Source organism: Sceloporus occidentalis, unplaced genomic scaffold, assembly GCF_023333645.1.
Source record: "Sceloporus occidentalis isolate IW3139 unplaced genomic scaffold, rSceOcc1.0.p SCAF_46, whole genome shotgun sequence".
Taxonomy (NCBI): domain Eukaryota; kingdom Metazoa; phylum Chordata; class Lepidosauria; order Squamata; family Phrynosomatidae; genus Sceloporus; species Sceloporus occidentalis.
Window position 1 is genome coordinate 7,012,001 of NW_028317026.1, and position 26,005 is coordinate 7,038,005.

Consider the following 26,005-nt stretch of genomic DNA (forward strand, 5'->3'; position numbering starts at 1 on the left):
GTTTTCTCATCTTTTCTCATCACTCGCCATGCTCCCTTGACAAAAAAAACAATAACAAACTTAACCCATTTACTTATTTTTAGTGTGTGGTGGTTTAGAAGAGAGACAGCAAGGTCTATGACCTCCTTGGTACAAACATTCATATCAGTATTGCCTAGGTATTATGTAGCTTCATGACGCCATACCCCAGCTTACCGAGTGCCAATATGATATGGGATATATTACCACAGAGGCACAGACCATACCTTTTCTAGAAATTATTAAAGGACCGCTCTCAATGCATCAATGATCCACCCAATGGCAACCCTCCCTTCTTGATTTCTGTTCAATGGAAGACCACACTCTGTTACCGAGGCGATATAGAAAGTAGTCTTGTATTTCTTTTTTTCCACCATTCTATTTGCAGTGTTTGTTCTTTATTTATAGAGCAACCATTATAGAATCATAACTACAAACTGAATGAGTTCATCTTATTCTATTTAATATAGCAAGTCAAGTGTTCATGTACTGCATACTATGCAGTACATGAACTTTGTAGAGAGGTGAAGTAAAATAGTTCAGTGGGGTATATTAACTCATGAGTTGGTAGTAAGGTTTGTAGGTGAGAGTTATGGTTTCAACTCACTGAATTTACAATGCATTATAAAAAGGACCATCAATGGAAAAACAGGAAAGATTGAGCCGGACCTATGTAATGGATGCCTACTTCATTTTGCTGGCTTTCAGGAAATCTAATCAATTTAACTGAATAGTATATAGGATCAGCCTAATTTATTTTGAAGGGCTTGCCACTTCACAACAAATAGAAAAGTATGAGCTTCATGTCTAGGCAATCCTTAATTTCAAGCACAACCCAGATATTGGCTTCATATAAACCAGATAAACAAGACAAACAAGTCTGAAATGTTTCACCACTCAGTTCTCTTTCCCTTCACTGTAAGATATTCCTTTACCAACCTTGGCTCACATTATTGTTTCTTTTTAAACGCTCAATATACTGGTCAATGGATGCCACATCTATAATGGGAATGCATGGAAATTCCAGCTCTGGGACAAACATCTCCGCATGGTGTCACATGCAACCAAATCCACAATATTTGGATATAGTTCTACCCACATAGAGTGGATTTAATGTGATGACATAACAGGTGGAACATGCCACCTCTTTTCCTTTCTCTTCTTCTGTAATGTACATATAAATCTACCATCAGCACTACTTACTGTACAGGCCATTTGACAGCCAAAATATACGACTGATTTTTGGAACAGTCCCAGCAAATTCAGGTCTGTTGGCAGCTATGACATTTATAGTGCTGTGCTTATTAGCCAATATGGGTAATTTTAGACATGTTAAGACGCTGTGCAAAACCTATAAAGAAGCAGAAATTAAACAAGGAAAGGTCAAGGTTATACACTTATAGTTGCAGATAGCTGTTCCCATAACAATACTAATTTTGCATAAATAATGATGCAAGTCCCGTGGCCATTTTTTGGCTCTGGCTTCTTTAAACCTATCTGGGTTTTAAAACATGGAGAACACTGATGCAGAAAAAAAAAGCATAATCCTTACATAGATGCAGGAGCTACTGGTGTGGTTGCTGTGTTATCTTTAGGATCCTTAAGTAACAATATACCAACATGCAAGTTGACCACTAATCTCAGTAGGTACAATGCAAGCAACATATTTATATTTTTCTTGATTTTTTTTTAACCAAAATAAAACCACAATAATTGATTTTCAATTTTGGCACAGATATATATATTATATAAACATTCATACATACACACACACTTCACTGTACATACAACACTTCCAATAGCAGCGTATATTACTTTAAATAGGTTTACTGGGGGATCACAGCAATGCTTTATAATAGAGGTTATAGGAGATAGATATATTTTAACAGCAATAAAAGCTATTGCTGTTAAACTACCGGTATATCTGTTATGTATCCTATTTTGGGGACTTTCTTTCTATGTCCTAGTGGATCCTTAAATTGAAAAGAAGTGAGATATCACATGAAAAGCATATATATTTATTATGCACTTTCATATACACGAGTCTTTTGCTGAATATAATACAAGGAATAAAATAAACAATTTACAATGTTGAATTCAATTTACAAAGGCTATTTACAAATCAAACTGCAAATGAGAAAATGGTTAAACTAAGCATTTCTATTGAGGATGCTATGTTCTAAGCAAAATACACTTGCATAGCAGAGTAAATGTTTAGAAGGGACATTTCACAAAATAAATGAAAGAACTTAAATACTGTTAAGTAGAACAATACCAATAACAGTCGATAATAATGGTGAATAGCATTCGCGCATTTGACTTTAATAGTTCGAAGATCTGCTGTTTTAGGGATATATTCCCGGTTCAATCATTTTCATGGCATATTTCAAAGGACCTAGTGGTTTTATTAATATAAAACATTAGCGTACTGTGGAAAATACTCCAACTATAAAGTGTTTTTCACCAATATTTCCAAACACTAGAGTCATACTGAGAAGCAGAAACAAAGTATTTTGCAATTTGCTTTGCAAATATATATTGTGATGGATAAAATGGTCCCTTGCGAAATGGGAAATCTTTTATCCACAAGACACAAGGTGCATTAGGCAAAAAAAATATATAAATTAATATTCCAATAAATCATATGGATGGGTAGGAAGAAAAAAAAAGTCAACTATGGGGACTTTTACCAAAAATATATATGTAGTGACAAAAATACAGCTTTATGTAATTTAGTTCTGTAACACCCAGATTGATTCTGCCATGAGGGTAAGGCTATCGATCATTTAAGAAAACGGTAGTGTGGTTATATATATAACCCACAGGGACAACAAATGGGATTTTTTATTTGCCAACATATTTCCTCAGCTGAGGCTTTATCACTACTAGTGCTTTGCATTGAAAATAAATAGGTCATTAATTTTGCTACAAACAAAAAATAGGAACCACATTTTAAAGTCATACACATGTCCACTTCCGCCACAAATGGTTAACTACATACTTCTTCCTCTAACTGGACAAAAGACAACAAACTGGTTACGACATTTAAATAAGCATTGATAACGTTAACATCAAATAATACATAACACTGAGCTTTTCAGTGGTGGATAAATATCCTTTTTTTTTTCCGGAAAGGTTGAGCATAATACATTCAACTCACTGCAGAAATAAAATATAGAAAAAAAAAAAAGTTTGCCGAGCTCTGCTAGCTGAGTAGGTAAAGGCATGGCACGCGAGCCATCAGAAATTTGGTGTACGTAAATACTGAAGTATAGGCAGTTTCCTCCAAAAACGTGGTATTTTTGGAGATCTGCAAATATATTGCAGAGGAAACAGCTGTGGGAACTCTTCAAAAGCGTGCCAAGATTGAACAGATTTCATAACCGTATAAATACTTTCAGCTAAACAGATAAAAATAATAAGGCAGAGGGGTGCATGTCATACCCGGTTCACTGCAGGACATGCATGCGTATTTGAGCGTCTGAGTAATGAGATCAATCTGAAAGCTTCGGAGTTGCATTTTATGGGGCAATCGAGGGGGCGCAGTTACAAAGTGCATTTTTGTGCACAGTACATTTTTTTTTTCGCGCGTGTTTAACAAAGTTGCCTAAAACCAGGCACATTAAAGCAATTTTCAAGTCATCTGTACTTCTGAAGTCTCTGTCAAAAAATTGCTTTGGAGAGCTGAAGTGTCAATGTTTGTATGACTTTCCTCCATTCTAGTAATATTGTTGTGCTTCTTCAACCTGCAGAATTGGGGATACAAAAATAAAACGTTAAGGATTCAAATTCTTCTTTTAGAGCGTCTGCAATATATATATATATATATAAAACAAATGGTTTTATGTCTGTGTAGGATAAATAGCATGTTAGGGTATATCGTATGTTCATATGAAAGGTTTTGCTTTGTTGCAATACTTTTGTTTGCAAACCCCCCCCCCCCAAAAAAAAAAAACTTGCATTCCTACATTCAAAAGGCTTTTGAACATTAAAAACTTCTAAAAATATTAGCAAAAAATAAATAAATCAGAAAATAAATAGAAGAGCTTAAATTGCCTGTTTTTTTTTTTTTATTATAGAAAAACATTACCATTTTGTTAAACCACATCTTACCATTTATAGTGGAGTTTCCTTTTTGTAGTTAAAGCTAGGATCATTTCCTTCAATTTGAAGTTTTAATGATTGCTTAAGGCCCAAGTCTGTTTCGGATGGAGGGTAGCCTTCCAACACTTCCTGGTGTCCTCTGCCTTGTAAAGCACGTGGCACAGAAACTCTACCGAGAAAAACCTGATTTCCTTGAAGGTGATAGTTGGGATTGGTCATAATGCCATTCCTTTTCTTCTGCTCAGCACTTTGTTGTTGAATAAGAAATTGTTGTTGAGAACGTCCAACCTCCTGTTGGACTGAGGGAATTTGGATTTTAGAGGCAGTGTCGCTGTGGACTTGTTTGAGTGGTACATTCATGCTGGTTACTGAACTTGGAACATGGGCTCTTTTGTCAAACTGAGTCATTTCATATTCCAGCACCTTGGACTGAGAGCAATTACTTTGCTTTGTTTTCTTACCTACTGAGCTGGATTTATTTGAGGTGTCCCCTTTCCCACCTTTATTTGACTTGGTGGATTTTAAACTAGGCTTTACTTGACTCCACTCAAATTCACTGGTTGGGGAATTATTTTGTCCCAAAGAATGTGTTGTGGAAGTAGGAGAAACTATTGACTGTCTGCTTCTACTACGTGGTAGAGAATGCTGTTGAATTTGCTCTGTAAAAGAAAGGCAATGGAAACTATCAATAGGCACAGTTTGAGCAGTTGCAGTAGAAGACGTTGTACGAAGAGAAGAGTTTTTAGAACTTTTTAAGGAATTATTCGAGAGTGACGACTTGTGTCTATCAACAGTAGAATCTGGGGATTCTGATGGGGAGCTGAAGGCATGAGAAGGACCATTACAGAGACCACGCATAGCAGGATGGACATCACCACCTCCTGTGCTAGATGAACTATTGGATTTAATGGTTAAGGATTGCACTTTTGTAGAGGATGGGTTTAAGGCTTTTTGCTCCATGGTATGAACAGGAGAAGGATTGCATCCATTTAGTGTTGCTGCTCCATATTTTTCCAGGAGTTTAATTATTTGGGAATGTCCATTTTTGGCAGCTACCCGCATTGCTGTGCGTCCAAACTGATCAGCATGATTTGGATCAGCCCCATGTTCCAGCAAAACATGGACAACATCAGCGTGACCTTCCTGGGCTGCAATACACAGCGCAGTAGCACCTTGGTTACAAGTGTGATCGACAATGGCTCCATGATCAATTAACAGCTGTACAACTTTTACATGGCCTTGCCAAGCAGCAGATTGTAAGGCAGAGCGTTTTTCATTGTCTTCAGCATTAACATCGGCTCGATAAGATAGAAGAGACTGGACCATCTCTAAATGTCCCTGCCAGCAGGAGACATGGAGAGCTGTTCTTCCCTCTGTGTCACTGGCTTCTACATTTGCTTCACTTTCCAGAAAATATTCAGCCATTGTAAGCTGGTTTTCCAATGACAAAATATAAAGTGTTGGTCGTCCGTCAGCATCCTTGGCATTAATATCTGCGCCGCTTGCTAAAAGCAGTTCCACTATATCTCTGTGTCCTTCCAGTGACGCCACACGCAGAGAATTACGCCCATCATATCCCTTTTGATCAACCAACGATTTATTCTCCAACAATATTTGCACGCAATCATAATGGCCCTCTTGTGCAGCCAGTATTAAAGGAACGCGTCCATCGTTGTCAACCTCGTTTGTTCGAGCACCTTGTTCAATTAATGCTTCGCATATCAATCGGTGACCTTCAAATGCAGCCATGTGCAGTGGAGTCCATCCAGCATCATCCCTATGGTTTTCATCTAAACCTCTGTCAAGAAGTGTTCGCACAACTTCAACATTGCCTTGAGCGGAGGCTATGCTTAGCACAGTTCTGCCTTCACTATCAATGCTATCTACTGCTGCTCCCCAAAACAAAAGTGTATTGACAACTGATGCATGTCCCATGGATGCTGCGGCAAGCAGAGGAGTACGCCCATTATTATCAGTGTGATCCACATCAGCACCCCCTTCTAGGAGCAAATCAACAACATCTACGTGCCCTTCGTAGGCAGCAACAAGTAATGGTGTCATTGCATCCTTATCACAGTGATCTACTTCTGCGCCACGCTCAATCAGGAGGCTAACAACAGAGGCATGGCCTTTACTTGCTGGCACACACAGAGCTGCAACTGATAAAGCTGTTCTCCCATCAACATCTTCATGGTTAACTTCTGCCCCATGGCTTAAAAGATGCTCTACAATTTCTTTGTGCCCCATGTACGCAGCTGCAATCAAAGCAGTTCTGCCTTCATTGTCAGCTTTATTAACCTCTGCACCATGCTGTAGCAAATTCAGTACAATATCTTCATGCCCACCCCATGCTGCTGCTCGTAAAGCTGTTCGACTGTCTGCATCTGCACAATCCACTTTGGCACCAGCATACAAAAGTGCAGAGACCACCTCTGTGTGTCCTCCCCATGCTGCAGATCTCAACGCAGTCCATCCATCGTGATCACAATGATTAATATTTGCACTACATCCGATTAGACAATTCACTACCTTTACATGTCCTTGCCGGGCAGCTAATGTAAGTGCTGTCTGTCCATTGGTATCTTCTATTTCAAGGTCAGACCCTCTTGAAACAAGCAAGTTGACCACATCAAGGTTGCCACTGTAGGCAGCATTGGCCAACAAAGTTCTGCCATTAGAATCGGACTGATTAACAGAGGCCCCATTATCCAGCAATGTGCGTATTGAATCCTCCCTTTCTAGTGCTTGTCGTACAATACAACAGGTTCTGTCGTCTTCGCTATCAACATGAGCACCTGCTTTTACTAGCAGTTGTAGCACCTCTTGCTCCTTTGGTATTACAGTGCACAAGGAGTCTTTTACACATGTTCCATTCCATATCATCCACAAAGCTAACTCTGAGTTGGTTAGTTGCAAATTTGAATGAATAAGATGTAGAGCAAACTCTTGTACTTCTACAGGGGTCAGTTCCTTGGCACGACATGTATAACTCATTGCAAGCATTCGGTGGCCCTCAGCTGCATTACACAGGTATTTCTGGGTGCAGTGTTTTACATCAAGCAACCACTCTGCAAAACTATAATGAAACAGGATTTTTGTATTGCCTATTCCTTCAACCAGGACTTTTGACAACACATCCAATTTCCTTTGAAAGTCTTCCATCGTCAAGGACATATTTTTAGTCCAAACTGCATGAAAGAGTTCTATGGTTGTTAGAGGACGACACGCTGCTAGTATAACATTTAAAATTGGTTGGACCTTAGCAAACTGTTTCCTAACAAACAGTCTTTGACATAACCAAAGGTATAAACCATTTAAAGTTCCAGGGATATCACGGATCTCTCGAAGCATGATGAAATTTTCTACAACTCCATCTAAAACACGTTCTAAGTAAAGAAAACACCCGCTGCTTTTGATGTGGAGCTGGTTTAACATCTCTGCTGTCTCTTTTGTCAAGTGTTGTCTCAATGCTTCTTCTTGGTCCAAACGATGAAGAATATACTGCTGGACATCTTTCACTATGTAAGCCTTTCGAAGATCATCCAAACTTATTTTTCTGAAACCTATGACAGAAAAAAATATATTTATTAGACAGAAAGTTCAGCAGTAACACCAGATGCAAATTAAACACTAATGCTTTTTTCGTTCACTCTGTTAATGAAAAAATGCAACCAGAGTCTCTATTCTTGCATCTTGTTTCTTGCTGATGGAAAAAAAAAAAAAGGCGACTAGTAGGAATTTGGGTTAAATTTAAATAAAAATTGAAACTTAAGAAATGCAGATTGTCTTCTCACCAGTCTATAAATGCTGCATGTACCCGGATGCATTTCACTCTATAACCATTGAAATTACGTATGAGAGAAACAAGCGATATACACTGAAGGAGCACACAGGTAGCGATGTGCAGCATACTGTGGCATCTCTAGTTTATACAGCTCTATTTGAATCAACTCCTTCGGGAGACGGACCATTTTTATTTCCAAATTCTTCCAACAGATCTGTCATAAATGGGACACCAAACACCAGAGTCGTGCCGAATATGTTTTGCTAGGTCGCTTTAAAAACTAAACCTCTGGTCCAAAATTCTGCTTTTGAGATACACTGGGGGATTAGGTAGAAAGGCATCACACATTTGGGGAATATTGAAAAGTCCTGGTATTTCACGATTTTGCTTTAATAAAGCACTTTGATACAGAATTGTCTTGTTTGGTAACCATGTGCTAAATATTAAGCATGTAAAGGAAAAAAGGCACAGAATCACCCAATCAACCCAAAGTGGCATATAGTTTCTGCCCTGGGAACCAGAATAAATAAATCGCCGCATCTTATGTCACAGTATTGCAACGGCTGATCTATAGATATATAATTTTGCTAAGGCAAGCAGTCAATAACAAGACATTTTGGTCAATAATTTGCTACCGAATTTCGACCCCCCTCAGCATCGCCAAGTCGGATTTACTCTTAATATAGCAACCGAGACTCATTATAGCAATTCCATAGTTATCGCTGCCCATCTGTGCAAAAGCCTTTTCTAAACAGAAACACATTGAAGTGCAGTCTCGATATCAGAACAGTTCAAAGAATGTGAAGCTGCATACTTAAACTGCAAACAAAAGGTAAGCCATTAAAACGAGGCTTTTGATCTCTGAATACACCAGATTAGAACAGTTCCTGTAGATATACCCCCAGGATATACCATCTCTAACTGGACTCAACCTACAAACCACATTTCCACAGAAAACTTATATAAAGCCAGCCAGTGCAAATATGATATATCCGGGGGGGGGGGGGGGGTGTTATCAGCACAATTATACCATTGGTTGCAGCATTTCTAGCACTGCCAATTATAAAACTTTGTAGAATCTGACCTCTTTTTGCTCAGAAAACCATAGCTCTTTTGATACACCAGGGCTTTACAACAGGATTTTAGTCTACATATTGGCTTTTTCACGTGCTACAGGATCATTTTCTGATGCACCTGGCATAAAAGTAATGCCCAGGTATGCATCATTATTAGAGCTCCTTAGTTCAGAGACTCCCCCTGCACCTGGTTTAGCACCTGTTAAATTATTATGACTAATGGGCGCGCCATCCAAGTGCTAGATCATGAATCTGATTAAAAGATGCGGCATTATACAGGATAAATTAAATACAAAAAAGGTAAGACGCATCAAAAAGCTCCAAGGAAACAAACAAAAGCTTGTATTATAATAAGGACTAAATTAAATTCTTCCTTTCAATGGGAAGCTTTATAATATTTAGTAAAAAAAACTTTTGAAGTGTAAAAAGAAAAAAAATGGAGAAAAAAAACAAACAACTAAAGCAGACAGGACAGAGAAGCGAGCAGTCATAAGACAGCTGCAGGTAAGAACCAGAAGACAGAGACAGCTCACTAGTTCATACATGTTTACGTATGTGGGGAAATTAACCGTCCTATTATTATTTAATGGTTTAAACGCCATTAGACTTTCTCCAGCACAGTTTAGAGAGCCGGTGCCTTTAACAGCCCTCTAATGCCAAGTTAACAGCTGTTTCTCATTACCACAGAGGCCTTTGTCTAAGCTTTCTTGGAACAAGCAGGACATTAATCATTAGGAGCATTCCATTTAAACTAACCCTTTCCTCTTCCACTTTACTTGGAATCCCAAACTACTGCTCATCTCGCACAGAGCCCATCACAGGACATAAACGCTTTAAACAACAGAAGCGCCTGTTTTCTTAAATTCACAAGAAGAGCAACTGCCTTAGACCTCTAATTTGGAGTCATGAGCTTCCTTTGCCAACAGTCAGTGTGGCCGGGTTTTAATACCGGGAATATCATCTTTAGAAAATCTACTAGCGTATGTGTGTATAAATAAATATGTAGCTTGCGATAGCCCTGTTCAGTAGCGCAGATAAAAATAAAAAAAATAAGATTTGAGTACAGTAATATTAAAGAATACCTTTGTATTGGACTACGGGAGTATCAACTTCCCTTTATCAAGACAAAAGCAATACTAACCACAAGTTAGACATGGTCAGCAGTATAGGGGTTAAGGAGAATGTTACATCTCACAGCAGTTTAACCCCTTTGGGAAGGGGGATTATACTGAAAAGCTTGGGATTTTTTTCCGTATGTAGCAATATATGATAATAATAATAATAATAATTAGTAATGTCTTTAAAAAAAAAATACTAAAATATGATTTATTTTAAGTTTTTTTAGCAACTGTGCCTAGAATCTCTTCTACACCATAGGAGCCAAAGCTGAACAATGACCGGATTTATGTTTGGCTGATTACAGTAATAGCCCACATACATACTTTTTATATGTTCAGGACAGTCACATTCATACTTTACATATTTCCCTATATAATATATATATATATATATATATATATATATATATATATATATATACACACACACATACCAATTTTTATTTTTAGTGGCAGGGCTAAGGGATATTGGGGCACTTTTTTTTTTTGTTAGTGATGTCATGGTTGTAGTTATTTATTATGTAATTCCCTTATTTTTCAACACAATCAGCACAGGGGACAGTCCAGACTGCCAACAGACAACCTGACCTCCTGTGTAGCGCCAGATAGATGTCCTTGCCGCTGCAACAAATTCCTAAGGGGCGTTTTGGCACCTACCCATACGTCCTAAGGAGTGTGAATGGGTTAAGTTGGTCGTAAATTAGTTCAGCCCCTATGAAAAGTATTTGGCGGGGGAAGGGGTGGTGAGTTATACAGGCATTGTAAAAAAAACAAACTCATACATATATCTTTAGACAAATACGTTAAATTAGGAGAATGCATTAATTAGAAAAAAAATCAAGGAAATGGCATATGAAATTCTGCTAGTGTGATAAGAATCCCATGTCCATTTTAATGCTGCAAATGGTTAATCACCTTTATTTCAAATGCTTTTCTGTCTTTTGTGTTTTTGAAGTTTCCCTTGAGTACTTTTATTTTGAGGCCCTCAATGGAGTGGGCCCTCTGGGTGAAGTCATGGCCAACATTCAGGTTAAGGGAACTGCAATGGGAACCTCAATAAGTTAGAACAAAGATTTATTGACTTACACTGTCACAAACCTTTTAAATATTATTGCTACATAGATGCCATTCATTATATGGACAGAAGGAGAAGAAAAACTAAAAAAAAAAATCACAATACATCATAAGTCATTTAACGCATCCCATCCATCAATTAAATGAAAACTGGACCTCCTTACAGAATGTGTACACTTCCTGGACACAACCAGAAAAATCACCAGCAAGAAGCTTCACTCATCTGTATACAGAAAACCTTCAGACAGATGCAGTCTGCAGTCATTCAAACTAAAGGACTACAAAACCAGGAAAAATATACAGAAACTTGAACACCCCAAGAACACCTATAAAAACTAACGATTATTTTCATAATCGATTAGTTGGCCGATTATTTTTTCGATTAATCGGATAAAAAAAAGGAATGTACATTTTTCATTTATTTAAAATTATTTAATAAACAAATGATGTTAAATACAAACGGCAGAATAAAAAAAACTTTGATAAAATGCATTTCTTGTCTTTATTTCCCAACCAGCCCCCCTAATTTATGCACATTTGAGCCCAGGCTTGCCACGCTGCCTCCCACATATTCCACTCCACTCTACCCCCACATATGCCACTGTGCCTGATACTGCCTTATACCCCGATACCCCACTGCCCTGCCCACATATGCCTTATATACCGTATATGCCTTATACCCCCAGATATGTCACTCCGTCCTCCCCAAATATGCCTTATACCCCCCAGATATCTCATAGTCCCCCTCATAGAGACCTGTTCACAGCACACTGACACCATACTTTTATAAATAAGTACTGGGTTAATCTTCACTGCCCCCAGGATTTAGATTCCCCTTCGTTTGCCCCCCTTTACCTCTAACTGCGCCTTAAGTTAACTTCATTAAATTAACCCTCAGTCCTCATTAAATAACTACCCTTAAATTAACTCTAAATACCCCATCAAACACAACTACCCTAAATTAACCCTAAACACCCCATTAACCACAGCATCCCCTAAATTAACCCTAAAGACTCCATCAACCATAACATCCCCTAAATTAACCCTAAACACCCCATTAAGCACAACTGCCTCAAATTAACCCCAAACACCCCATTAACCACAGCTGCCCCTATATTAACCCTAAACACCCCATTAACCATAACTGCCCCTAAATTAACCCTAAACACCCCATTAACTATAACTGCCCCTAAATTAACCCTAAACACCCCATTAACCATAGCTGCCCCTAAATTAACCCTAAACACCCCATTAACCATAACTGCCCCTGAATTAACCCTAAACACCCTATTAACCATAACTGCCCCTAAATTAACCCCCACCTCCCCTAACTTTCAGCAGCCCAAATATTAATTTTATACTTAGTTAGATGAGTGTCACAGCCATGTGGTTCTGGCCTTCTGGGAGAAGGAAGGGGCGGGGCCAGTTGTCACAGTGATTACAGGGAGGGGCTGGTAAGTAGGAGCTGCTGCTGTGAGTCAGACTAAACGGATTATATAATGAGGGGTATTTTTCAGAGCGTTTGCTCTGAAAAAACCCTCATTTTATAATCGATAAAAATCGATTCAACTAATCGATAATGAAATTCGTTGGCGACGATTTTCATTATCGATTAGTTGTTGCAGCCCTAAAATATATAGTGTGAAGGATACCACTATACGCATCCCATTTCTGGCTACATCTACTAGAGGTAATCGGCACAATTATAAGGGACTTACGAACACTCCTAACAGATCCCTGATCCACCTATCCTGGCTTTCAGATGGACACCCAACCTAACACAAAAACTGGCACATAGAAAAACACTTAATGAACAAAACATTATTAAAAATGGGACCAACTGTGCAATACATGTCACTGCGCACATCTATACCGACAACGCTGCCCATCATAAGATCAAGGCATCATACCCACATACATCTCCAAATGCTGTCCAGTTCAATAAATGCGAAACAGGATGTTACACTGGCGAAATTGGTCAGAAACTGAACCTAAGGGTGAACCTACATAGACACTCCATTAACAAACACAACGAAAAATAACAACTGCACTCCGGTTGGCCACCACTTCACCCAGAGGGAACACTCCATTGGGGTCCTCATAATAAAAAGTAAAAAATAAAATTGAAATATGCCATGTCGTTGATTTTATTCTCATGTATTTCCCTCATTTAACAGACTTTATTTTGTCTAAAGATATATGTTTTTTCTTTTCTTAAAGAATCCCCTTTTCCCCCTCCAAATTCTTTTCACACTGGCTAATTTACGACCACTTTAAAACCTGTGACCTGTACCTTATCAGTCTTTATCATGCGCCTTAACTCCTGTACTGCTACCCATACCTTACTTGGATATTCTCTGGCTAGAATTGCTTTTGACCTGGTAAAAGGAGGTTGATACTCTCAAAAGCTCGTCCTTAAAAAAATGCATTATCCTATATTGAAGTACTCACGCCAAGTTCTTTCACACCAAACTCAACCAACCATATCTTTATGGGCCTTGGTTGGTGAGCCACTATATGGACAAAAGTATTGGGACACACCTCTTAATTACTGAAATCAGGTTTAGGCTCCTTAGTTCCAGTGAAGGAAAACCCAAATGTCCCAGCATACCAAGACATTTTGGACAATGCTATGCTTCCAACAGTTTGGGGAGAGCCTTTTCTATTCCAGCGTGACTGTATCCCAGTGCACAAGGCAAGGTCCACAAAGACATGGTTGGATGAGTTTAGTGTGGAAGAACTTGACTGGCCGCACAGAGCCCCGACCTCAACCTCATCGAACACCTTTGGGATGAACAGGAACGGAGCCAATCCTTCTTGTCTAACATCAGTGCCTGACCCCACAAATGCTCCACTTGATCAATGGGCCACAGAAATGCAATGTCATTGAAGTCCTTGTTGGTGCAATGGTAACCCATCTCGGTGATACACTTCCTATGACTAAACACTTTTTGTTCTGCAGATTCTTATGCACACCACTTTGAAATTGCCAGGAAAGAGACCTTTGTATGTGAATACTGCAGTAAAAAATGAACGCTTGTTTCACATATAAAGCGTGAAATGGACTAAATGCTTAATGGACTAAAGTTTCTGGTCTGGTAGAAGTCACCATGTGCATTAAGTTTCTTCAAGGTTGGTGATCAACTTACCGAGCCAGTTAAAACTAAAAGCACATTTGCCATGCCTTATGGCAGCTGAACTCAGGTTCAAAGGTTAGACTAGCAGAGCGTAGTGTCACAACTGCACTGTGTTCTCAGGCCTCAATATATTCTAAGGTTACAGTATGTACTAACATTAATACTACAAAAAGCTGCAAACCGAATGGCTTACGTTAACACGAGGACTCTTTTTTAGGGAAAACACAAGTTGCTTGTTAGAATATCTTAACTTTTATAAAGACTAAAGACCTATTGAGTCAAATTCAAAACAATACAAAATAGGCAAATAATGGTTTGCTTTGACATTTAATGCTATGTCTACTTATTGACCTACACACCTGTGTGTGACATGATTCAGCTACTAATCTATACACTAGGGCTGCAACTAACGATTATTTTAATAATCGATTAGTTGGCCGATTATTTTTTCGATTAATCGGATAAAAAAATGCAATTTTTTTAAATTTAAAATAATGTAATAAAAAACGTACAATTTACACTTTCATCTCTTTATTGCAATGGCCTCTCTCTATTCACCTTCTTATTTTACTGACATAATAATAAAAGCTACAAGAACCCAAACACAGTGTTTCTCAAACTAGGTTTTAATACAAAGTTATTAGTAAATATTAATTCATATGTTAACTATTTTTCATATTTAATAAAAACTATTTGGAAAAAAAGCCTTATTTAATTTTTTTTTTTATTTACCAAACCGCCCCCGGTTATGCACATCAGACCCCCAGCTTGCCACTCTGCCCCCATATATGCCTTATACCTCTTATATGCCAGATTCCACTGTGCCCCTGATATGCCTTATACTCCTTATATGCCAGTGATATGCAACTGAGCCCCCTGATATACCTTTTACCCCCAGATGTTTTATGACCCCCTGATATGCCTAATATCGATATGCCTTATACCCCCTATATTCCCTGAAATTCATAATACCCCCCATACACCACTATAAATCACCCATACACAACTCTGGCTCCTCCCCCTCCCATACACCACTCTGGCTCCTCCCCCTCCCATACTCCACTCTGCCTCCTCCCCCTCCCATACTCCACTCTGCCTCCTCCCCCTCCCATACACTACTCTGCCTCCTCCCCCTCCCATACACCACTCTGCCTCCTCCCCCTCCCATACTCCACTCTGACTCCTCCCCCTCCCATGCACCACTCTGCCGCCTCCCCCTCCCATGCTCCACTCTGCCGCCTCCCCCTCCCATACACCACTCTGGCTCCTCCCCCTCCCATACACCACTCTGGCTCCTCCCCCTCCCATACACCACTCTGGCCCCTCCCCCTCCCATACTCCACTCTGCCTCCTCCCCCTCCCATACTCCACTCTGCCTCCTCCCATACATCACTCTGCCTCCTCCCCCTCCCATACATCACTCTGCCTCCTCCCCCCCCATACTCCACTCTGCCTCCTCCCCCCTCCCATACACAACTCTGGCCCCTCCCCCTCCCATACTCCACTCTGGCTCCTCCCCCTCCCATACTCCACTCTGCCTCCTGTCAGCAACGGATCTTCACTAGACAAGGACTTTCACTGCAGCTTCATAGAAGCCACAGTGTAAGTGAAGTGCAGTAACGGACACTCACAGGCTGACAGAAAATCATCCTCTCTGGGGGGGGAGGAGCCACAGTGGTGTATGGGAGGGTGGCTCCCATACACCCTTCTGACTCCTCCCCCCGACACCGCTCTGCCTCTCTACCCGGCTCCGTTACTGACAGTAACGGAGGCTGTCTGTGCGATGCAGACCCCCACCAGCTGACAGAGAGGATGATTCTCTGTCAGCCTGTGAGTGTCTGCATCGCACAGACAGCCTCCGTTACTGCAGTTCACTTACACTGTGGCTTCTATGAAGCTGCAGTGAAAGTCCTTGTCAGTAACGGAGCCGGGAGAGAGGCAGAGTGACGTATGGGAGGGGGAGGAGTCAGAGGGGTGTATGGGAGGGGGGAGAGAGACGGAAGTGAGAGACCGGCCGACAGTGAGGGGAATCCAGGTCCCCTGCAGCGTTGCGGGGGATCTGGATTCCGGTGTTATAATCCGATCTCTGTTTGAGATCGGATTATTATAAGGAGAGGAGTTTTTCAGAGCATTTGCTCTGGAAAAAAACCCCTCTTTTTATAATCGATAAAAATCGATTCGATTAATCGATGATGAAATTCGTTGCCAACGATTTTCATAATCGATTATTATCGATTTTATCGATTAGTTGTTTAAGCCCTAATATACACCATTAGTAAATAAGTAAAGGAAGAACAGTTTGGATGCAAATTTACTGGATACTTCCTACAGGGTAACGTTTACAAAGGACGCATCCTACACTAAAGAATATATGTACGTGTGCCAGCACCATGTTGACAAAATATATATATATCCACAAATGTATAAATGATACATAAACTTTAAATGAGTGGATATTTGTGAGTATTAGGTTTGGGTATATATTGATACTTAGCATGCATTATATGTGCAGTGATCTACAACAATCTCTAAATTCACTCAACACAAGAAAGCCTTGATTTCCAGCTGGTGGTATGTTCCCAAAAAGGTCCATCAATTAATATACTGCTACCGACCCATAGTTATGGAGATTGGGCTACAGATAGCAGATGGTACTTGACGCTCATTACTAATTGTCAAGGAAAAAGTTACACATATCTATGGCAAGAACCTTAACATGCAGACATAAAAAGCACTTAAGCTACCACATCAATACTGGCCTTCTAAAAAATATATCCTTAAGGAGAGTAAATCCCACATGCTGGCACTATTTAAAATGCGATAACTTCTTACAGCATCTCCTAGAAAGGGCTGTAAACAGGAAACCAAGAAGGGAAAGGCTATTCAAGGTAGTTGACCACAATTATTTTCCTTATCTTCTTCAACGCACTTTGCACATCCAGGGATTTTTCTTTTAAGTCCCAGCACTCCTATTCTCTCACATAACCGGCATTGTGACCTTTGGCCAGTGTAGAAAGTAAGCAGTAAAGCACTGCCCCGGGCACTTTCACATACACCAAAAGGATCTTTCACTGTGCTCTGGGTGCGCTTTGTTAAAAAGTACATACTTAACATAGCTTTGCTGAAAACATAAGTTACCCAGATTCTTGCTAAAAATTATATATATATATATATTATATATATATATATATATATATATATATATAGATAGATAGAGAGAGAGAGAGAGAGAGATATAGTTTTTTGTTTTTTTTTACATATTTTCCCTTCTAAAAATCAAATAGTTTAGTCGCTCATTTAAGACCAGTATTATTAAACTGTCTATAGTGTAATGAATAAAACAGAGTAATGTATAACAAATTTATTATTCATAAGACTATATAGAGTTGAAGTATTTCATATACCCAAAGAGAAACTTCCATTCCTTGCTGCTGCTACTACTAATGCACAGTTACACAAAGAGAAAATATATAGGCATACTTTACCAGCCATACACGCATGGGTACTAAAGCATGCAGCGTGGTTCTGGGATAGCCTGCTACATATTGTGTGTATGTATAGATGCAGTACATATACTGCGTGCCAACCGATTGCAGACATAGTAGAAATCATCATCTATAAATATCTATGGATTTTTCTTTCCATGACAGATGCACTTTAAAAGTGGGATTAATGTAATGTTCTCAAACTACAGGAAGGCAGAGATCATACATTATGAATTAGAACTGGCATTAGGGCTCATCCTGTGATATCACTGGTTTTAAAACTGACCTGTAATTTTTAAATAAAGTGTATATTAATATCCACAGTATACAGAAAGCCTATAAGCCATGCCGATGACCTGTGACCCAACTTGTGCTTCGCACAACACAATGGAGGAAAGTTAGCCTTATGCACTACATACACTGCCCATAATGGGATTTATGGCAGGGACCTTGAAATGTTTTATTACATAAAATGCCACCGCTCACTCTAGGAATACATAGAATCCCATAGTCTAGTAGTTAATAGAAAGTTTAAATTTGCATGACAAAAACCATAAAAAAACCATCTAATTCATGTCTATGTTATGGCAAACAACGGACAGTTACCACATCTATATCCTTACATACCCGTAAACATTTTGGTGACAGCTCTACTTTGCTTGCGAGCTGAACATATAAGAAGTAGCCACGGAGGGAAAAACTCATGGTGACTCGCTAAAAGATCGGCTATTGTTCCTGATAATCCAGACGGTCGATGCTCGCCTTCCACAGCGTTGCAGCCCTCGTCCACAGAATCCACCACCAAAAGGAGACTTTGGGAAGGAGATTTCATAGCCAGGAGAGGAAGGAGAACACACCTTAATACAGAGGGAAACAAAGTTTAAACAGTTAGTGATGCCAGCGGGTAAGTAAAAATATTTTTTTTACTGTTGCATGAGCTGTATAAAATAAGGCTAAGTTTGAATGTGGAACCATGAGCAGGACCGCTTAAAAGAACATGGTTCTTCAAGATAGTATTGTGCCTTTAATACATATTGTATATCAACACCATGATTCTGGGGACAACTCATCATTGTAAGCAACAATGTCAGAGTGACCTAACTAGACATGGCTCAGGACAGGTTTGCTTGTCTTATAACAAGACAATGTGGATGTATAAAAGCCTTATTTTATTTCTTTTCACCTCTAAGTAGCTTTATACATAACAAGAGGCACAACTGTATCTTTCATTTCTTTGTAATGTTGGCAATTCACACGGTTGTTATTCTTCTGTTCACATCAGTGTTTCTCAACCAGGAAAGCACAAAACATAACAGATTTCATCCAAATACAAAACTGTTACCACGATCCACAACAGAGATGACCAGAGACCAGAAGCAACATATACACAGAAGATAAAAAATAAAATAAAACAATGTGAACAACATTCACTGGCAGTTCCTGCTCTACATGCGCCCTTATTTTCACACAAGAGGACAGGAAAGCTATTTTGGGATTCAGAATTCTTCTAGATTAAAAGGACATGGCAAGCTTGGATTCCAACATACCAAAATAGTATATTGTCTTGTGCGGTTATTGTTTTTGTGTTTGTTAAAAATAATTTGTGATACTAAATCCACAAACCAAGCAGTAATTGTTTTGAATGTAGCTTCACTGCTTTCTTTCATAGGCAGTCTATATGCAAAGGGAGACCGCTTCCACAATCAAGGGGTTAAAACATTTAACATACAATTAGTGCAGAGACTCCGAAAAGTCCAGTTTCGCATGTATGCGTCCAGTTCTATACATTTGTGAATACCCAGAAATAAAAATAGTCTTGTACTTTATATATGAAATATCCTCACCCAGAACATGCAATAATGCCGATAGCAGCAGATGTGTTAAGATCCAAAAGCTGCTCGAATGCCAGCTTCTTAGAATTCCACTGTTATAATATTACATGGCATTTGTTAAGCCATAGCAGATTATGCCGACTTCTAAAACCATACGGTAATAGCTATGAGCACAAAGTAAATAAAAGGACAAACACTTCAAACGCCCAATAGCCTGTTTCTAGAACCCATGAGAAATAAACGCTGAGCTGCTGCTTAGATTCAGTGCTGTCAGCAAACGGCTGGCAGCTTGCCAAAGGGCTTGCACTCTATACAGCCCCTGTCATCTACGGACCTAGATTCCACTCAGCCTGGAAAGACATCAGAAACTCATTTATTTTTTAAATCAATATTCCTGGATCCACAACCTAGCAACTACACAATCACATTATGCAAATACAAGTTTTTCTAATCAGAAGGCAGTCTCTAGAGGAAAGAAAAAATAAATAAATAAAAAAGCTACCAATATCACAGCACGTCCAAAAAACTAGACTCGACAAATGTTGGCAATATGATTTCAATGGCTATTCTTTACATCCAACTTTGTGAAAACAGTTTGTCGAGGGTCTTCTATTTCGGCATGACAAGGAGGAGACAAAGTCAGGTCCTTGTATATATCATACATACATGTATATATGTATGTATGTATGTATGTATGTATGTATGTATGTATGTATGTATGTATGTATGTATGTATGTATGTATGTATTCACCCGTGTACACTGATTAAAGATAGGTGCAATAGGTGCTTTTTTTTTTTTAGCCAATTCCTCCATATTCCAATTCCTCCATATTCAAATATTAGGTTACACAGAACCGAGACAGACGTGCAATTTTGTTAAAGAGTTACGGTAATCTTGGCAAACTTCTTGAACATGTAGAATCTGGCATTTGGTGAAGTAGCACTAGGGGGTAGGCATGCATTTCTGTTTTAGCATAGTTGTACATTACATTAGTATGGATTTGGCACACGAAAATAGCAATTCATGCATCCTTTACCACAAGAACCTGGACAATGCATAAATCAAAATTACAGAGCTGCATGGTTGTGGCCCTTAATGGCTTGAAGGAGCGGCAGCTTGCCCAGGGTGAAGGCTTTGACATTAGAATGAGCAATGCGACCACAAAGCCAAGTTAGAAGTCAGTTAATAGGTGGTACAACAGAATGTATTTGTTGAAAAAGGCAGCTTTTAAAAGTCGGCCTTGGTGAGAAGAATAACAAAAAAAGCTAACACTTCAGAAGGTCATGAATGAAGTCAGGGCGACCGACAAAAGACAAAACAAGGGATAAGAAAACAAAACTCCCTTCTGTTTTTTTTTTTTTTAGAAACATTTAAATTAGAGGACGGGAAGCCTAGGCTGTTACTAAAACAGGATGACATCTTCCACCTGATAATTCCATGACAGACTACAAAGTGCCTCCTAGTTTAAAAAGCAGCCTCACAAAACGTTGATGGCCAATATCCAGGTCCACACAGGTATTATGACTGTAAAAGCCCGCCAGCAAAAATATGAGGAAAATAAATTAAGCTGTTTAAATGGCCATGCCTTTTTTTGGAAACATTGCTTGTTTTTTCTGGACAATGCCTGTCAAGTGGCAGGCAACAGATTGGCCAACAGGCTGGTTCCTACAAAGCAAGCACTCTTGAATTCCAGGACCAGCGCTACCCCAAAGACGTGTTAATCTACCTATCCTTTAATGATCTCTCATAACTCACCACACTAACGCTCTCCCTGTGTATTGGATGGCAGACCACTACCTAAAGCTCAACACCTGCAAGCATAAGCTTCTGGTCCCAGCACCTCCACTGGCTCCCTGTACATTGCAGAATTACCTTTAAAGCCCAGCCTACACTACATGGAACTCTGTATTCCCTCCTGATGTCGGTGCAAAGAAAAAAAACGAACAAGTACAGTTGTATTCCCAGGAATCGGTAACATCCCACTATGTCCAGCTTGTTGAACTCTATACCATTGCTCGACCCGAGTCGACAGGTTCACTCAAACACTAGAAATCACATCCTGCTGCCTAGAGATTTTTAGCTGTCGGACACACAAACCAGCTCTATATAGCTCTTTAAGACCAACAGCTTGTATTCCGAAAGAAAATATCTGTTCTCTTCACCTCGAAGATATTCACAGTACCGATTTCTCCACATAACCCTTGACTAATAAAATCATCCAGTCCCATGCAGTAACCTCCTGGTTCGTTCGTCCCCAACCTCCTAACAGAATATAAGGTCCCAGGAGGTGGTCCGCGCCTCCGTACCAACTATGTCTTAACCAAGAGGCAACAGACAGAGATGGTGCATCTCAGAAGATGCACCAAGTTTCCTGAAAATCCTGTTTGCATTTTAAAACGCAACAAAGGCTTCTTCTTTGGTTAGGAGATAATATTAATACTTGTAATAATAATAATAAATAATAATATGCATGCTTTCCATATTAAAAGATGTTAATTGTATAGGTTGCATAGCGAAAATGGCAATGCTTTATCTCCACCTTAGCCACAGTTTGGATCTCCATGAATCTGCTCACTCCTTGGCCGTAGCACCCGATCTTGCCATAATATAAGGCATTTCCCATGCACATGGCGCCCTGGTACAGTGTTGCTCATTGCTTGCGGAACTAAAACATGGAGCAGTCATTCTAACATGAGAGCGCCCGATTAAAAAATCTCCCCTCTGAGCTTAACACTCTTGTGGCCGAATGTAGTGTTAGGAACATCCTTCACAGTGGTGATGAATGCCTAATCCCTTCTTGATTTGTGTGGATGTTCGCTCAACACGTGCAAAGCACTGTTAGGTTGCAGCCATAGAAAACGAAGAAAAAAAAAAAAAGCTTCTTAAAGGTTTTTGTTATTTTTGTAATTAAACCGTCAGATGAAAGGATAAAATTACATTCCAGAGACTGCACTTAATTAAAGTTGTGCTGAAACGTCAGCAGTATTGCTTTATTCAGAGTAAGCGTGTGTTACGGCTTTAGTTAAACATGGTTCACTTTACCACAATACAGGGCACAAAATGGTATTAAGGAGGGGAGAAGGCACGTCTGCATACACAGATACACCATGTACCATGCTATCTTTATTGTGGCAAATACAAGAGGAACGAAATCTCACAGCTCGTCAAAATGTCATTTTCTCACACAGTAGGAGCTAATAAGAGAAAGATTATTATGATTTCTCAAGGTTCTGCCTATACACTCAATGCTTTATTGCTGCTTCGTATTTTCCTCTCCTAATAAGTCTAAAAAAAAAAAAAAAAAAAAAAAGATGTTCTAATTCAAATTAATGACCTTCATCTCATTTTACAAGCCTTTCATACATACGAGTTTATGCTAGCTGAATGCCAATAATGGAGAAACACAACATACTTTCGTTATACGATGAGGAGAACACAGACAAGCTTCCTATGTGCTACCTAGCAGAATATTTCACATGACTAATACTTAAACTGCAGACATCATATGCAATTTAATGCATGTCGTAGCAGTCTGCCACCTTTCAACTGACATCACTGACTTTGTGAGTGGCATGAATTGGAACGTCCACTGCGATCCAGGCCTTCTCGTCATCACTGCCTGACCTCACAAATGCTCTCTTGAGATACTCCAAAATCTTGGGGAAAGCCTTCTCAGAAGGGTAAAGGTGATTATAAATGCATAATGCCCCAAACCGCATATTAGTGCCCAACAAGCTCATATGGGCGTGATGATGAAGTATCCACATATTTTTGGTCATACAGTGCATATACTGAAAGTGTACTGGTCATTTTGCTGTACAAATAGGAGGGATTGTATGTCAATAACGTTGATCTTCAGTGTCCCTAACTTAAAATGTTATGTTGAAAAGGTCCAAGGCCTTTGTGGAAGCTTCAGAGTACTTGCCACTATTGCCTCTGCAGTATGCCCAATGCATTTTTAAATTAATCAGGTACCGAAGGCCTACAATTGAAGCATTGGACACACGGGTCAACACTTTTAACAATTACTTTATCATCTTGCATTAGGATCGTAAGGACCCCAAAACAGACACTTGTCGTCAAAAAGTCTAAAACTGCATTTTTTTGTGAAATGTCACATTACAGTTGAAACTCAAGTTCAGTAATGCTCTGGACAATGCAATTTTCAAATGAAATGGTACATAGGCTAAGCAACACTCAAACTTTGTTAAAGTGTTGTTAACACTGTTGTCCATGGTGTCAAAACATTTAGCTGCTACATTCAAAATAACAAAAAAAGTACCTTTTAAAGGCTTCTGACGGATTGCGTTCACACTCCCCAGGCTGTAAAAGGCTCTGGACAGCAGGATCGTTTAATTTGTCCTCATAGCCCGGCATTAGTCCTCCTCGGCAGATCTGGTCAACCAGTCCCCTGATAAAGCTTCCCACGCAAAGCGTGTCTGCATCCTGGGCCTTGCAAAAATGAAAAGCCAAAACCTGGCTATGCAAACCTCTTTGTAAACCGGCAGGTGAACTTGGCCACAGCAGCTCAGTGCACAGAGCTGTCTTTCCACTACCTGGGCCACCAACTAGCAATAAACCCCAGGCAGTTCCTTTTCCCGTACTGCCGCCATTGCTGCCAGAGTTTGCCACAAGCACCAGTTTGTTGGCGGCAGAGACGCTGCTGTTTGCTTTCTCTTGCAGACAGTGTTGAAGCTTGTGGAAAATCCATTCTCTGCAGTAGAAGGGTTTTCCTTGGAGTAAACTGGTCTGAGCCATTGTGGCTATTGCTTGTCAATCTGAACTGTTACAAATAATGGCAACTCTGCTTCTGCATTTAAAACCAAATAAAGACTGGGGCCAAAGATGGGGCTAAATTCCAGTAGTGACATATCCTAAACAAGAAACGGCAACGGAATGCAGGGGGCATTCAATGCTTCCAGAAAACAAACTTCTTAGGTATTCACCATGTATAAAACTACATGGTTCCTTACACTACATGAAGTACCGGAGTGGCGGTATTTTGCCTATATCCGAGACCGAGCCTTTTCAAATGGATGGGAAAGTCAAGAACGCTCATCCCTGCATCTGGATTTCATACAACTGTGCATTCTTTCAGTACAAGCGGGAGACAACACATCTGGAAAGAAGAAGAAAGAATCCAACTGTTAGTATGCACCAATTATGGTTTGTTCCAGCAGATCATCACATGCATATGTTCGCATCCAAACTCCTATTGAATCACAGTACAGTGTATGCATTCAACGTGACCCGATTACATAACAAAAGGTGCATACTTTCCCACACTTAGCTATATAATTTACTCCACGTACTGACCTACTGCCATGGATTTCTTAATCAGCCCTTTGCTGCATACTATAAGATAACTATAAAATAAACTCAGGCACTGGTGGCATTAGGATACATTTAACTCGACTTCCACAACAGGAGAAGCCCTTCGGAACGCATAGTTGAATCAAAAACATACCTTAACTATCAGGGAGACGCCTGCTTTAGACGATCAACCCCGTGGAAAATAAAGTGCTAATGTCTATTTGGAAGTCATGTAAGTGGCCACGATGTGGTAAATGCTACAGACTGACTGGAACGAATGAACTGCATGCTTAAGTGAGTTTTCCAGACCTGGGAAAGTGTCGACTAAGCACTTTTTCCTGTTCAGATTACTGACCTTAAGATAAATTAAAGATATAATTAATAAAAAAAAAAAATGCAGCCTATGAACTTAAGATGTACCCGACTGTACATATAAACAGACTGGTGTAAAAAAAATAAATAAAATTTTTTTTTTTAAAAAAAAAGCATGGCTGGTTAGTAATTATATCTCATGAAGAGAATACGTCTAGGACTACATGAAACTCAACATGTAACCAAAACCAAACAAAAAACAACTGTGAACATTCACATTCCGCCCTTTGACAGCCAACTTTGTTTAGAGGAATTTCCCTTTTGGCACTTAGGACATATAATATATATATATATATATATATATATATATATATATATATATATATATACACACACACACACACACACATAGACCCTATATTATATACAATTGAAAAAGCATGAATTATATAGGCAGTTCAATAAAACACTCGGAAGTCAGTAAAATAATCAATATATACACACTTTGTATCAGCAATGCATTTACATTTCCCAGAAGGGGGGGGGGGGGCACACTGAAGTTAATATGCATCGGTGAACGCAGGGTATTACACGCCTGGTCTGTCTGGTGTCGCCTCTTCAATCTCTATTGCTTTTTCCTAGTATCCACTAAATGGGTTGAAACAATTTTCAGCGAGATCTCCAACTTGCAGTTTTGTTTTATTTAGATGCATACAGTTCTTTGGAATCAACACACAGATGCACGCTAAC

General features: G+C 39.4%; 1 protein-coding gene across 2 annotated transcripts; it reads right to left on the reverse strand.

The window, feature by feature from the left end:
• Positions 1-4,134: 4,134 nt before the first annotated feature.
• LOC149289385 (ankyrin repeat domain-containing protein 50-like) lies at positions 4,135-24,388 on the reverse strand. Of its 2 annotated transcripts, XM_089490775.1 has the most exons (4): positions 24,301-24,370; positions 23,913-24,213; positions 18,424-18,653; positions 4,135-7,685 (listed from the first exon to the last, which is right to left on the reverse strand). In XM_089490775.1, exons 2-4 carry the CDS (start codon positions 24,005-24,007, stop codon positions 4,135-4,137), a joined length of 3,876 nt encoding a protein of 1,291 aa, XP_089346901.1. In that variant the 5' UTR covers positions 24,008-24,213; positions 24,301-24,370. The 2 variants fall into 2 exon arrangements, with proteins under 2 accessions (XP_089346901.1, XP_089346900.1); XM_089490774.1 differs by having other exon boundaries at positions 23,913-24,388.
• Positions 24,389-26,005: the final 1,617 nt, after the last annotated feature.

Bases quoted from the DNA above. Each gene is read 5' to 3' on its own strand.
- LOC149289385 (XM_089490774.1), bottom strand. From the start codon at position 24,388: ATGGCTCAGACCAGTTTACTCCAAGGAAAACCCTTCTACTGCAGAGAA. The intron at 18,654-23,912 runs GTACTTTTTTTG...CTCTGTATTAAG, and splicing joins CCGTCAGAAGCCTTTAAAAG to GTGTGTTCTCCTTCCTCTCC. The intron at 7,686-18,423 runs GTATGTAAGGAT...TTTCTGTCATAG, and splicing joins TGTCACCAAAATGTTTACGG to GTTTCAGAAAAATAAGTTTG.